At 45.9% G+C, this 15,158-nt stretch overlaps 1 protein-coding gene across 4 annotated transcripts in view; it reads right to left on the reverse strand.

Moving 5' to 3' along the window:
* Positions 1–2,218: 2,218 nt before the first annotated feature.
* Positions 2,219–15,158, reverse strand: part of CDC25A (cell division cycle 25A) — a 30,213-nt gene continuing 17,273 nt past the window's right edge. For all 4 annotated transcript variants that reach the window (XM_047773260.1, XM_047773246.1, XM_047773255.1 and 1 more), the window contains 6 exons: positions 10,439–10,537; positions 8,483–8,545; positions 8,289–8,387; positions 7,142–7,272; positions 4,365–4,476; positions 2,219–4,141 (listed from right to left, as the gene is read on the reverse strand). In XM_047773260.1, coding sequence (XP_047629216.1) covers positions 4,001–4,141; positions 4,365–4,476; positions 7,142–7,272; positions 8,289–8,387; positions 8,483–8,545; positions 10,439–10,537 — 645 coding nt within the window. In that variant the 3' untranslated portion in view covers positions 2,219–4,000. The remainder of the gene's footprint in view (positions 4,142–4,364; positions 4,477–7,141; positions 7,273–8,288; positions 8,388–8,482; positions 8,546–10,438; positions 10,538–15,158) is intronic.

Raw genomic sequence — 15,158 nt, forward strand, 5'->3', positions numbered from 1 at the left:
GTTCTTCAACTAAGATACTTTCTTTCCTCCTGCACATTTTTCTCTAAGTGCCAAGATCTACCCAGTTCTTCAGGTTAGGAGCCTGGATGTTAGTTGCCCTGGGAGCCATCATCCCATCCAGTCCTCACCAGGTCCTTATGCCCAAGGCCCTTCTTTTCCATGACCTCATAACTCCTCACCAGCTAGCTGTCCTCCACCCTGCCTTCAATGACTGCACTGTTCCACACAGCTTGCTTTTCCAAGTGTAATCCAAGGACCCTCAGCATTAGGAGTTTTTTATAAATGCAGAATCTCAGGTCCCATCTTTACCGCATTCAGAACATCTGCTAGGTGTGAGAAGTGCTGCTCTCAGAGATCCCTTGGCTCCACATGAAGGAGTGTCCTTCTGCACAACCCGGACCCCCAAGCTTCACTCCCACACCTATATCCATGAATGTGTGCCATTTCACCTTTGTACCACTTATTCCTTCTCCCTGGAATGCCCTCTCAAGAGGGCATTTCTTCTCAAGATTAGGCTTAAAGGTCACCTCCTCTGTGGTATGCTTCCCGCCACTCTTGAGTGCCTGCTACTTCCTATGGATATGTGTCTGTCCTAGCTTCTGTTACATGCAAGTGTTACCTCCAAGGACTCCTTTTTTTTTTCATTTTAAAAAATTTCGGTTGAAATGTAGTTGATTTACAATGTTTTAACAATTTCTGCTGTACAGCAAAGTGATTGAATTAAGGACTCCTGATCTTTTAGTGACTATTTTTCACTAGTGGGTGAGCTCCTTGAGAGAAAGCCTGAAAAAGTCTGCTGAATGAGCACATAAAAAACCAGCTCTTCTTCTGCAGAGGCCCTTCTTCCCAGCAGACCTAAAGTTGGTACTGGCATGTCCCAAGGGCCATCCAAATACCTGAGCCACAGACTGCTGGGACAGAGGTGGCTACAGGACATCTGCTTACAAATGTCCTTTGTTATCCGTGAGAAAAGACCCCAGAGAGGAAGAAGTGGCTTGCTTGCAGGTACCTCTCCTGGAGAAGTTGGCCCAGTGAGTCACCACTGGCTCACTTTTTGACTGTCCTGGAGCCAAGTGCCTTTTGTGGTCCAGCATGAGAAGCAGAGTAGTAGTTACAGAAGAATGTGCACAAAATGTAGATATTTATGTAAAGCATTTTTTCTTTTTAGTGCTGCACCTGTGGCATATGGAGATTCCCAGGCTAGAGGCTGAATTGGAGCTGTAGCCACTGGCTTACACCACAGCCTTAGCAACTCAAGATCCGAGCCTCGTCTGTGACCTACACAGCTCATGGCAATGCTGGATCCTTAACCCAGAGCGAGGCCAGGGACTGAACCTGCAATCTCATGGTTCCTAGTTGGATTCATTAATCCCTGTGCCACGACAGGAGCTCCCCATACACACACTCTTGGACTTTCCTTCTTCACAGTATTATAATTTCTTCCATAATGCATCTACTAGAGATGCAAATCAGAAGGGATACTTGAGGTGGGACCATGTGAACAGAACCATGACTCACCATCTGCCTGATTTCATTCTGCAGTATCCTCTCTGGCTCCTTCAGAACAAAAGTGAAACTCTCATTTCCTTTAAGGTGGTCCCTCTTTTGGCCTGTTACTTAATCCTATGAATTAATACATCTTGTCAGTGGTCCAGGCAGGATTTAAAATTTTTTATTTATTTTTATTTTTAGTTTTTTTTTTGCCATTTTCCTGGGCCGCACCTGTGGCACATGGAGGTTTCCAGGCAAGGGGCCAAATTGGAGCTGTAGCCACCAGCCTACGCCAGAGCCACAGCAATGTGGCATCTGAGCCGCATCTGCGACCTACGCCACAGCTCACGGCAACACCGGATCCTTAACCCACTGAGCAAGGCCAGGGATTGAACCCGCAACCTCATGGTCCCTAGTCAGATTTGTTAACCACTGAGCCACAATGGGAACTCCTGTTAAAAAAAAATCTCCTTTACAGTAGGACCTTACTATTGAGCAGGCTTTTGATGTCCCTATTTCATCTTGCAAAGCAACCTGAATCACAAGTTTGTTTTTGGACTCAGGGTAATTACTGGAGGTCTTTTGGCATTCCTGAAGCCAGGCCACATGATGACCCTTTGGCTTGAGGAAATGTGGCAGTTCCAGCTACTGGTTTTAGTCAAATGTGGCCCCAGAACTTTAAAGAGACTCAAAATTACCTTTAAATCCATCAAGTAGGCAGAAAGCATGGGTTCAAGATTGTTTTTATTTTCAGAGCCTGCAACAGTTGGTTAGCAATGCTAGCTGAGCTGGTACAATCTGAAGGCCATCCCACCTCCCTCTTCAGGCATTCAACCAACAGAATCCCTACAAACAAGATTAGAGACCAATTAAGATGTGTCTCACTGTGTGTGGGGAGAGGCCTTCTCCCTCTCTGCCTCTCCCCACATACTTTTTCTAACAAGATTGTGTTACAGCCAAATGCAACTCAAACCCATGACATAGCAACCAGTCACCTCCAGTATCACTGATTTCCTCTCCACTCCCAGAACAGGAGGCAAGAGGGTAGACTTGACTCTTACATATGTAAGAAAAACTGGACTACACTCCAATGGAGCAGAGATGGTGAGGAAGCTGGTGCCTAAGGGTGGGGATAAGCAGGAACCAAACAGGCCTGTCTACAATTAACTCAGCCCCAGCTCCTCAGGAGGTGTTCCTTTGAGACTCCACTTCTATGGCGTTAGATGAGGGGCAACTGGTGATGATCCATTTCTCCCTGTCCCTCAAATTAAAACATGATAAACTCAAAAGTTTTACCTTCAAAATGACCTTGCTGCCTCCTGAAAAACACATTCTATAGTTGAGATCTCTGCCAGCACCCATCCCTTTCTAATGCCCGGAGCTTCCAGCTCCTCTCCCCACCCTTGGTGGCCCAGCCAACATTGATTTGATACTCTTTGACTCATAAATTGACTATTTTTAAAAAATTAAAATAGAAGTTATCAAAGAGTATCAGAGTAATAGAAGGAAGACACTCAACATATACTTTCTTCCCTTAGCCCCCAGAGTGCCCCCATCCCTGCCCCCCTTACACTGGGGTATCTACTCTACCTTGTTCCAACACTGACCTGGAGGTGGTGCAATGGAAGCTGCCTGAAGTGCTTTCCCGAATGTGATCCCTATACCAGGCAACATCACAGGGAAGTGGGGTGAGGAAGAGCAGGGTCACCCTCTCAGATCTCAGGGGCCTTCGAGGTAGGTCTGGGAGGTTTAGCTTATGTCCTGTAGCCAAGTCTGGTGCTTGCTCCCATCAGTATCTCAGTCCTTGGCTGTAAATAGCAGCAGCCCCAGTACTGCAGTGCCTCCTGGGGGTGACACAGCCTCTAGTTCTGTCTCACAATTCATGTCACTCTTCTTCCCCTTCCTTTTGTCTTTTTTTTTTTAAATTAAAGGCAGAGGTAGTCCCTGGGATGATAAAACCCTACCTAGAATGGCAGTATTGTAACTTATAGAAGCAGTTAAATAAGTCTCCGGGAGTTAATTTAAAAAAAAAAGAAAAGAAAGTGATTGATGAAACTGAATAAATTAATGATATGGGTTGTCCCACAAAGACCTTTCTGTCCCAGGCCTCTTTGGTATTTGGCCAGCAGCATTTCCGTTTGTGTTACTCTTCTCCACTCTGACTCTCCTACCCCACCCCCTCAGGAGAGAAGGCCAATGCCCAGGGAGGCCCCAGGTGGCCATCCAACTGTGGAGGATGAGGAGTCAGAACGTCTTGACTTGGTGCTTGGAACTGTGCTGTGGTACGTGACAGCTGTGGCAGACCATCCCGCTGTAGGAGGAAGACTGACAGGGACAGAAGAACCTGCACGATGCTCTGGGCTCCAACCCTGGGAGTGTGGGAGGTAGGTTTAGGGCATGGAAGCCCCAGGCCTTCTCTCCAAACGTCACACAGCTGGCCCCTTTTCTCTAAGGGGGGAAGAAGGGGAGGGAGGGAGGCTCAGGCTGCTGCAGTCTGGCACCAACACCCTCAGAGCTTCTTCAGACGGCTGTACATCTCCCTTTTGCTCTTTTCCCCAGCCCAGGTCCGGCTCTTGGTGCGGAACTTCTTCAGGTCTTCTTTAAAATCCTCGTGGTGCATGGGCCGGTAGCTGGGGGGCTCACAGTGAGACTGGTGGGCAGACAAGATGAGGTCAGGGCTTATCTGCCTCACAGGCACTCTCCTGCTCCCTCCCTGCCAGGGGCTGCAAGGCTCTGGTCAGTGGTTCTAGGGCCCTTCTATGTGCAGGGCAAATCCCCAAATCCCTGGGAAGAAACAGCTGTAACCACCAGCCAGGTCTAACTGTCCAACCTAGGCAAGGGGAGAGCCACATCCTCCAGAGAGCCCATCTTACCTGGCATTTCAGGAAGAACTCCTTGTATCCACCCTTCAGGACATACAGCTCTGGGTAATGGAGTCTGGGGTACTCGTTCCCAAGACGATCTCTTTCTCTCACGTATCGGCACCTACAGAGGGGACGGAAAGCCAGAGCACGGTTAGCTCTACAGTTTCAGAAAACAGCACTTGTGGGTTGTTTATGGTTTAAGTGCTCCTTACACATGTCTCTGCAACCTTATGTTCATTCTTCGAAACAGTGCTGAGTTGGGATTTCCTGGCTACCTGTGATCTTTAGGAACAGTGTTCACAGCCTTGTATTGGAAGGTAGAGGGCCTCTTTCCAGTTTCCAAGTTGAGCAGCCCTAGCATCTGATTTCTACCCAGCACCCCATCAGCAGAGACAGCCTCTCAGCATGCTTCTCACTGCATTCTCCACCTTCTCCTCGACCAGTGTCTCTCCCTCACCTCCTAGGAAGGTATTTTTCTTCCTGTGGCTTTTTAAAATGGGCTAAACTTGACTCTTGCCTCAGGGTACTATTTGTATCCTATACCTGGACTAAATACAGATATCCTCATCCACTGGTGCCCCCTTCCTTTTCAACTCTTAGTACAAAAGCTAGAGTCCTCACAGTGCCTACAATGTGTCATCCCCTGCTTCCCTGATGCCTCAGCCACTGTGGTCCCCTTGCTGTTCATCTCTGGTCTTAGCACCTTCTAACATGTCACAAGTTTACATATCCTGCCCAGATAAGATGAAATGTAAGCTCCTAGAAGGCAGTGGGTTTTGTCTGTTTTGTCCACTGCTACTTTCCCCAGTATCTGGCACATGTGAAGTAATAGTCTGCAAAGTGAATAATTCCACTCGTGAATAAACATTAGGTCTCGCTGAAAGCCCACCTCTTCATGTATTTGTGGTTTTGGACTAATGTGGGGCAAAGTCCTTATCTCTAGGAGATAGGTGCTGAAGGACTTGGAGAGATGGTCACACACCAAGTTCTTGTAGTTGTGCATATGCAAGTGTATTGTAAACATTTTTATGAGTTATATGTGTGCAAATTTAGCAAAATATTGAAATTTGATGAATTCAGGGGAAGCATGTGCTCCTTCTGCGCTTCAACTACTTCCAAAAAAAAGATGGCACAAGAAATTAAACCTGGGAGTTCTCGCTGTGGCTCAGTGGAAACGAATCCAACTAGTATCCATGAGGATGAGGGTTCAATCCCTGGCCTTGCTCAGTGGACCAGGGATCCAGCGTTACCGTGAGCTGTGGTGTAGGATCCTGAGTTACTGTGGCTGTGGCACAGGCTGGCAGCTATAGCTCGGATTTGACCCCTATCCTGGGAGCTTCCATATACCGCAGGTATGGGCCTAAAAAGCAAAAAAAAAAAAAAAAAAGAACTTGAATCTGGCCCAATGAGAAGTCTCTCTGACCTCCCTAGAGAAGCTGAATTGCTCCCTGCGCACCTCTATCCCCATTTGCTCAGCACCTGTTACTACCTCCTTCCGTCTCCACTGTGATCTCCCCAGGGGCAGGTCCCCTCACTGCTGTACCTTCATTGCTTCAATAGCCCCTGACATGTCCAGTGTGGCAGTCCTTTCTGAAGGGACCTGGACAATGGATGGGTGGCTATTTGCACCCCCTGCCCCCCCTTTTCAATACTATCACTCACTGCTCACCATATTTTTGGCACCAGTCCAGTTACTATTAGTGAGAATGTGGAAGGATGCTATTAAGAGTACCAGATGATTATTTCGGATCTTAAGTGAATGTTGTTTTACTGTAGTTATATCTTCATTTATTTTGGTATAAAATGTACCCTTCCCAAAAACAGGGCCTTTCACACCAAAGCCCTAATAGAAATTCTTGTTAATAAAAGAGAGAGAGGAGTTCCCATCGTGGCTCAGTGGTTTTAGTGAATCCGACTAGGAACCATGAGGTTGCGGGTTCGATCCCTGGCCTTGCTCAGTGGGTTAAGGATCCGGCATTGCCATGAGCTGTGGTGCAGGCTGCAGATGCAGCTCGGATCCCGTGTTGCTGTGGCTCTGGCGTAGACTGGTGGCTACAGCTCCGATTAGACCCCTAGCCTGGGAACCTCCATATGCCACGGGAACAGCCCAAGAAATGGCAAAAAGCCAAAAAGCCAAAAAAAAAAAAAAGAGAGAGAGAGAGACAGACAGAGAGACAGAGAGCGAGAGAGGGAGTGTGTGTGTGGTGGCATTTCTTTTTCACCCCTAATGTAGCAGTAATGTGAAGGTAATATAACCCACTCCTTTGCAAATATGGATTTCACAAATGTTTGAAAGTGTCACATCAAGTTTTACTGTGAGGATGTCACACTTTTCTGGCATTTGCATAGAGTAACCACATTGTACTTGAAGGATATCACCTGAAAACAGTGGCCTGAGAACAGCTAAAGACAATGGGGGAAATTGGAAGAGCCAGAGTTTAATATAAAGAAAGGTTGAACAGTGAGCCACGACTAACTCAGAAGTGGGAGTGATGAAGCAGAGCCCAGATCTATGAAAGATATTGCATGGGCAAGATATCAGGAATACAGACTGCCCTGGGGAAACCAGAAAAGCCTTCACAACAGAAACTGTTAGGTTAAGCCTATGAACTATACTCCAGGAAGCTGTTCATGAAATCAACTGACTGCTAAATAGGTAAGAATTTGAGAGAACATCTGCTACACATGAATTGATACTTTACAAAACCATGTATTTACACACCATGTGCATAGGCTAAGGCATGTAAATGACCTGTGATGTGCTCTAAGTCCCAGAGCCCACTCACATGCGAGGGCCTCGCTCAGAAGAGAACTCGCAGTGGAACACCACGATGACACGCTTGCCATCTGTAGGTACGATGGGCTTCTTGAGTAGGAAGTCTTCAACCTCTTCTTCCATATGCAAGTTCACTGCACCCTGTGAAGGCACCAGAGACTCTCACCTCATATTTACAGTAATGATTCAAATGGGCACCTCAAATTCTGTTGTGACCACATGTGCTTTAGGAGTGGTATTTGTAAATGTGGGGGGTAAATGTGGGGCTTTCACAGCCATAAGACAGTGGCAAACATTAACGCTGTGATTAAAGTACCTCCTTACCATATTTCAACACTATTTTAGTGGTTAAAAGATTAAAATGGCACAGGAGTTCCCATCGTGGCACAGTGGTTAACGAATCTGTCTAGGAACCATGAGGTTACGGGTTCGATCCCTGGCCTTGCTCAGTGGGTTGAGGATCCAGCGTTGCCATGAGCTGTGGTGTAGGCCAGCAGCTGTAGCTGATTGGACCCCTAGCCTGGAAATCTCCATATGCTGTGGGAGCGGCCCTAGAAAAGGCTAAAGAGACCAAAAAAAAAAAAAAAAAAAGATTAAAATAGCACAATTATTATCTTCTTTCTGGAAGTGTTCCAACACTGGCCTAACCAGGCAACTTAACTCTAAAACTTATGAGGCATCACTAGGTGTGGCACAAATGGGGATATGTTGCCAAAGACTGGCTTCTCCTCTGGCTTCATGTTCAGTCATGAAATTAGTGGGCACCATTTGGAAATGCCCCTGATAGTGACGGCGTAAGGGACAAAACAGAGAGCATTTGCTATGCCATGTGGTAGGGATTAGTACAGACAAGGGAGCATTCTTTCCGTGTACCAGGACTCAGATGCCTTTCATGCCCACTGCCTCTTTTCATTTGTTTTACTTTTTTAGGGCTGCACACTCACACCTGCATCCTCACTGATACTAGTTGGATTCGTTTCCGCTGTGCCACAATGGGAACTCCCACCACTGCCTCTTTGTACACTTACGATAACCAGCATATAAGCTTTATAAGCAGCCAAACATTACCTCCCCCTTTAAAAAACAAAAAACCCACAGAAATGCTGCCATAGCTCCCATGACAAGAGGACTCACTGGCAAGTTTTAGGAATCCATACCTTGATGTGGCCGCCCTCATATTCATATGGGTATCGGCAGTCAATGATAACGAACTCTTTAATGAGGTTGGCAAACTTGCCGTTCAAAACAGATGCTATCTGTGGAAAGAGAACCGAGGAGAATTAACCCTGGCTGCTAAGAACAATGAGATTTCAATACCTCATGTGTGGCAGGTTCCAAAAGGATGGCTTACAATTTCTGGAGAGATGTATTTTAAATCCTGATGCTTCCCAGCAACAGTATGAAAGAGATAACCCTTAAAAAAAGAGAGAGAGAAAGAGAGAAACACTTAGTAAATCTGAAAGCTTAAAAATGCAATACTGGAGGAGTTCCCGTCATGGCACAGCGGAAATGAATTCGACTAGGAACCATGAGGTTGCGGGTTCAATCCCTGGCCTCGCTCAGTGGGTTAAGGATCTGGTGTTACCACAAGCTGTGGTGTAGTCAAAGACGGGGCTCGGATCTGGCATTGCTGTGGCTCTGGTGTAGGCCAGCAGCTACAGCTCTGATTGGACCCCTAGTCTGGGAACCTCCATATGCCACAGGTGCGGCCCTAAAAGGACAAAAAGACAAAAAGACAAAAAAAAAAGGTAATACTGGAATTCCCGCTGTGGTGCAATGGGATTGGTGGTATCTCTGCAGTGCTGGGACACAGTTCGGTCCCCAGCCTGGCACAGTGGGTTAAAGCTCTACCATTCATTGCCACAGCTGTGGCTCACATCATAACTGTGGCTTGGATCTGATCCCTGGCCTGGGAACTCCATATACCATGGGGTAGACAAGAAAGAAAACAAACAAATAAACTAAAAAAATAATCTAATAGTACATGTTGGTTATTTGTGTAGGTGCTTCATTAACATCCTGACTGAACTTTCGCAGACCTTTAAGGCACATTATCCCCATTTCCAGATGTCAAAGCCAGATACTTTGTTCAAGGTTAGCCAGCTAATAGGCCAGCCTGCAATACAGAAACCTCAGGTGATTTCCTTTTTCTCCTGCTTTTGTCAGGAACCCTCACCTCAGCACTTAAAGGATAGAGCTAAGAATAACTTCCCTGGTTTACTGAGCATCTGCCATGTCCAACACAGTGCTAGACACTGAGGTAGAAGGAATGAGACCCAACCCAGCCTTGAAGGGGAAGACAAGCACCTCAGCATTACTCATTAGGGTGACTGGTGCACACGTGTGCAAGATCATTATGACAAACATAACCAACAGCTTTAGGTCAAGTGCAAGCTTCTACCAACAAGGACATACCACACCCAAGTCTTTGTTTGCTCTTCCCTTCAGACTGCATCTGTCTTCTATTTTTAACTCACTTATCTCTCCCACCTGGCTGAAATATCTAGCCCGGATTGAAACCTCCCCCAGTTGCTGGGCTGAGACAACCCCTCCTCTCATTCTTCAGTCTGCTGCTTGTGTTACACTAATGTTTACTTCAAGTTACCTTGTGATACATGTCTTACTGACCACATGTTCAGTGTTTTGTGGGAAGGAACTGCCTCATTTTTGGAATCTTTGCCTTACACACAATACATGCTTCAATAAGTATTAGCAATGTTAGTGCACAGGAGTCTGGTCTGGGAACCTTCAAGTCATATGCAGCTAAACAAGCTACTGACATCTTTCCCTGTCCCTCCCTCTATTTCACCACAGCTCAAAGGCAGCCAACCCATACCAGCTGTCAGCAGGCCTTCCTCTATACCTCCCTGGGGGCCCTGCTCCTCTGAAAAATGGAGAGGTTTAGTCTCAATCCTGGACCTTCTAAGGTGACTTTCTGATATAAAGACTTATATACAGTGAGGCTAGAGGTCTATTTCTGTTTCTTTATACTTATCTGCATCACTACTTTTATAATCACAAACACAGTTCCCAGAGAGCCTGGTCTTTGGGTTGAGGTCAAGGTGGCTGGTGGATGGCTCCTTACTAGAAACCTCTGATCAGTACCGGTAAGGTCTACAGTCCCACAGAGACCAAGATACACCTGATTACAAGTTTGTTTCCTTATCTTAAAGAACTTTCAAACTATGTCCCTGGGCAGGGGGGAATAGCTGAGGGGCCACCTCAAAGAGGGAGGGAAGAAGCCTGAGGGAGAGTTTCTAGGTAACCCTCCAATCCTGCATCACAGAGTAGTTCTTCTTGCAATTACCTTGGAGAAGTCTCCTATAAGGTCCCTTGGGTCATTATCCAAAATGTTCTCAATGGTCCCTTTCGGAGAAGATGCCAGGGATAAAGACTGATGTAAAATCTGTAACAAGCCAAAGGTGGAGAATGAGGCCAGGCTTCTGAACAGAAGTTATGAAAACACTTACCCAGAACACATCAAAAGGAGGAGACTGAAATGGTAACATCTATATTAAGCAAATAAAGCAGTTTTGTCTTTTTTTCTTTAAGGGCCACACATTTAGCATATGGATGTTCCCAGGCTAGAGGCTGAATTGGCCTATACTATAGCCACAGCAACGTCAGATCAGAGCTGCATTGGCAACCTAAACCACAGCTCATGGCAGGCAACACCAGATCCTTAACCCAGTGATCGAGCCCACATCCTCACGGATACTAGTCAGCTTCATTAACTGCTATAGGTCGCAGACATGGCTCAGATCCTGCATTGCTGTGGCAGTGGCACAGGCTGGCAGCTGCAGCTTGGATTCAACCTGCAGCCTGGGAACTTCCACATGCCACAAATGTGGCCCTAAAAAAAAAAAGGAAAAAAAGAATATGGTCTACCCATTGAGAAGCTATAGGGGTGCAGTGAGCTCCCCTAGGTCACTGTTTTCTCTAAATATGATGGCTGACCCTTCAGCAACACAGGGTTAGTCAGGACCACCATCTTGCACCCCTGGATCCAACCAACCATGGACTGTGAAGTACCATAGTTATACCAATGTTGTTCAAGGGTCAACTGTATTTTCCACTAAAGGAAACCAGGGCTTTTTGAAGAACTGATTGACTCTAGGTTGGGACAAGAAATGCACAAGGTAACCCTGGAACACCCTGTCATAATAGCAAGGAAGCACTCATATTTCAAAAGGCATATCAAAAGAGCTAATCATGCAAGGTAAGGATTTCTTACCTGGTGCACAAAAAGTGCTTGATAAACAGAAACATGTTTAAAAGTTAAGAAATTCTGGAGTTCCCGTCGTGGCGCAGTGGTTAACGAATCTGACTAGGAACCATGAGGTTGCAGGTTCGGTCCCTGGCCTTGCTCAGTGGGTTACGGATCTGGCATTGCCATGAGCTGTGGTGTAGGTTGCAGACGTTGGCTCGGATCCCAAGTTGCTGTGGTTCTGGTGTAGGCCAGTGGCTACAGCTCCAATTCAACCCCTAGCCTGGGAACCTCCATATGCTGCGGGAGCGGCCCTAGAAAATGCAAAAAAAAGGACAAAAGAAATTCTGTTGATCAAAAGAACAGAACATGGAGTTCCCGTTGTGGCACAGTGATTATCCAACTATGAACCATGAGGTTGCGGGTTCGATCCCTGGCCTTGCTCAGTGGGTTAAGGATCTGGTGTTGCTGTGAGCTGTGGTGTAGGCTGCAGACGAGGTTCTGATCTGGTGTTGCATTGGCTCTGGCGTGGGCTGGCAGCTACAGTTCCCATTCGACCCCTAGCCTGGGAACCTTCATATGCCGCGGGTGCGGCCCTAAAAAGACAAAAGACAAAAAATAAAAATAAAAAAAGAACAAGAACAGGTAAGCCAGAGTGGGCAGATGTACATTCATTTCAATGAAAGATTTGTCTGTGATTATAAAAAGTATTCCTAGAAGTAAGAGGCAACCTAATAGAAATATGGGCTAGAAATATGGTTAGTGACACCTAGAGGAAAATCTAGGACCAAGAAAAATGACTATCAAGGAAATGCAGATTAAAATCAGACACCAGGCACTCACCAGAATGGCTAAAATTAAAGGGATGACCAACACCAGATATTGGTAAGGACAGGGAAGAACTGGAACTCTCACACACTGTTGTGAGTACAGGTGTCCCTTGGTATCCGTGAAAGACTGGCTTCAAGACCCTCAAGAATGCTTACATAAAATAGGAGTTCCCATCATGGCTCAGTGTTTAACGAATCCGACTAGGAACCATGAGGTTTCGGGTTGGATCCTTGGCCTTGCTCAGGGGGTTAAGGATCCAGTGTTGCCGTGAGCTGTGGTGTGGGTTGCAGGCAAGGCTTGGATCCCACGTTGCTGTGGCCGGCGGCTACATCTCCGATTAGACTCCTAGCCTGGGAACTTCCATGTGCCGTGCGGGTGCGGCCCTAGAAAAGGCAAAAAAAAAAAAAAAAGAATGCTTACATAAAATAGTGTGTGGTAGAGTCAGTGCTCAATGACCTTGGGTTCCAAAGTTGTTTGAATCTGGATCTAGAACCCCCAGATATGGAGGGCTGACTGGAAAACCACTTTGGAAAACTATATGGCAGTGTCTACTAAAGCTAATAAGCAACATGCTTAGCCTATGACCCAGCAATTCCACAAGAAATGAAAGTGCATGTTTACCCTCCCAAAATTATACAAATATCATTAACTAGTATTTGACAAGGGAGCCAAGGATACTCTATGAAAGATAAATCTTTTTAATAAATAGGGCTGGGGAAATGGAATATTCGCATGTGAAAGAATGAAACTAGATCCCTAACTTACTCATAAAAAGAACTCAAAATGGATTAAAGGAGACTGAAAACCGAAAAACTCCTAGGAGAATACACAGGAAAAAAGTTCCCTGACATGGGTCTTGCAATGATTTTTTTGGATTTGATACCTAATGTATAGCAAGAAAATAAAAATTAAGTAAGTGGCACCACATCAAACTGAAAAGCTTCTATTCATTAAGACAAATGATTGGGAGTTCCTGTTGTGGCTCAGCAGGTTAAGAACCTGACTAATATCCATGAAGATGCGGATTCAATAAAACTACAATGAGCTATCACATTATACTCACAAGGAGCAATGCATTAAGCATGTGCTGTGGGTTGTCACTGCAGTGGCTCTGGTTACTGCTGTGATGCATGTTCAGTCCCTGTCCTGGGATCTTCCACATGCTACGGGAGCAGCCAAAAAAAACAAACAAAAAAACACCATCAAAAAATAAAAGAAACAAGTGTTGACAAGGATGTGAAGAAAAGGGGACCCTTGTACAATATTGCTGGGATTGTCAAGTGGTGTGACCATTATGGAAAACAGTATGGACACTCCTTAAAAAATCAAAAATAGAACTAACATGATCCAGCAATTCCACTTCTGGGGGAATATGTAAAGGAAGTGAAAACAATATGTCAAAAAGACATCTGGGAGTTCCTGTTGTGGCTCAGTGGTAACAAACCCAACTAGTATCCAAGAGGATGTGTGTTCGATCCCTGGCCTAGCTCAGTGGGTTAAGGATCTGGTATTGCCATGAGCTGTGATGTAGGCCAGCAGCTTGTAGCTCAAAGATTCAACCCCTAGCCTGGAAACTTCCATATGCCGAGGGTGGGGTCCTAAAAAAGATATCTGCTCCATGCTTAGAACACCTTTTTTGTAAGAGCTAAAGACATGGAAGTAACCTAAGTATTCAACCACAGATGAATGGATAATGAAGTTGTGATACATACACAATGGATTATCATTCAGCTATAAAAAAAAGGACATCCTGCCATTTGCAACAACATGGATGGACCTTGAGGGCATTATGCCAAGAGAAACAAGTCAGAAAAGGACAAATGCTGTATGACATCACTTAAAAGCTTAAATAATACAATACAGGAGCGCCCTCATGGCACAATGATTTAAGGATCTGACATTGCCACAGTTGTGGATAGGTCGTAGCTGCAGTTCAGATTTGATCCTTGCCCTGGGAACTTCCATATGCTGCAGGTACAAATGAAAAAGAAAAAAACAAAATAAAAAACCTCTCTCACAATACAAATCACCACCACAACCACCAACACAAATATCAAATTCATAGAACAAGAGATCAGATTTGTAGTTACCAGAGGCAGGCAGTAGGGGAGGGGGCCTGTATAAAGGTGGTCAAAATGTACACATAAGGAAATAAAATAGCTAAAATACCCAGAGCTAACTGACAATGAAAAACACTACAAAGTTTTGAGACAAACCTAAAAATTTATAGATCTACATAGACTAGGACACAAGAAAAATTAAAAACAAACACCAATGAAAAAAATTTATAGCCCTACTCCAGGGCCCATAAACAAGGGGGGAGCTTAGACTTCCACCTTTGCCAAGCTGTAATTAAGGGTGCCAGTCTTGGAGTTCCCATCATACCAGAGCAGAAACAAATCTGCCTAGGAACCATGAGGTTGCAGGTTCGATCCCTAGCCTCGCTCAGTGGGTTAAGGTTCCAGCATTGCCATGAGCTGTGGTGTAGGTCGCAGACATGGCTCAGATCTGGCATTGCTATGGCTGTGGCATAGGCCGGCAGCAACAGCTCCAATTAGAGCCCTAGCCTGGGAACCTCCATATGCCGTGGGTGGTACGGCCCTAAAACGACAAAAAAAAAAAAAAAGGGTCCCAATCTCTACTAGCATGGTGGTGGAGGCCTAGTAGGGAGTCAAAACTCCCACTCTTGGAGTTCCCGTCCTGGGTCAGTGGTTAACGAATCTGACTAGGAACCATGAGGTTGCGGGTTCGGTCCCTGGCCTTGCTCAGTGAGTTAAGGATCCGGCGTTGCCGTGAGCGGTGGTGTAGGTCGCAGACGCGGCTTGGATCCCACGTTGCTGTGGCCCTGGTGTAGGCTGGTGGCTACGCCTCCGATTAGACCCCTAGCCTGGGAACCTCCATATGCCGCGGGAGCGGCCCAAGAAAATGGCAAAAAGACAAAAAAAAACCCAACAACTCCCACTCTTGCCCAGCAGTCATGAGGCCTGCT

This window comes from Phacochoerus africanus, chromosome 1, assembly GCF_016906955.1.
Source record: "Phacochoerus africanus isolate WHEZ1 chromosome 1, ROS_Pafr_v1, whole genome shotgun sequence".
NCBI lineage: Eukaryota > Metazoa > Chordata > Mammalia > Artiodactyla > Suidae > Phacochoerus > Phacochoerus africanus.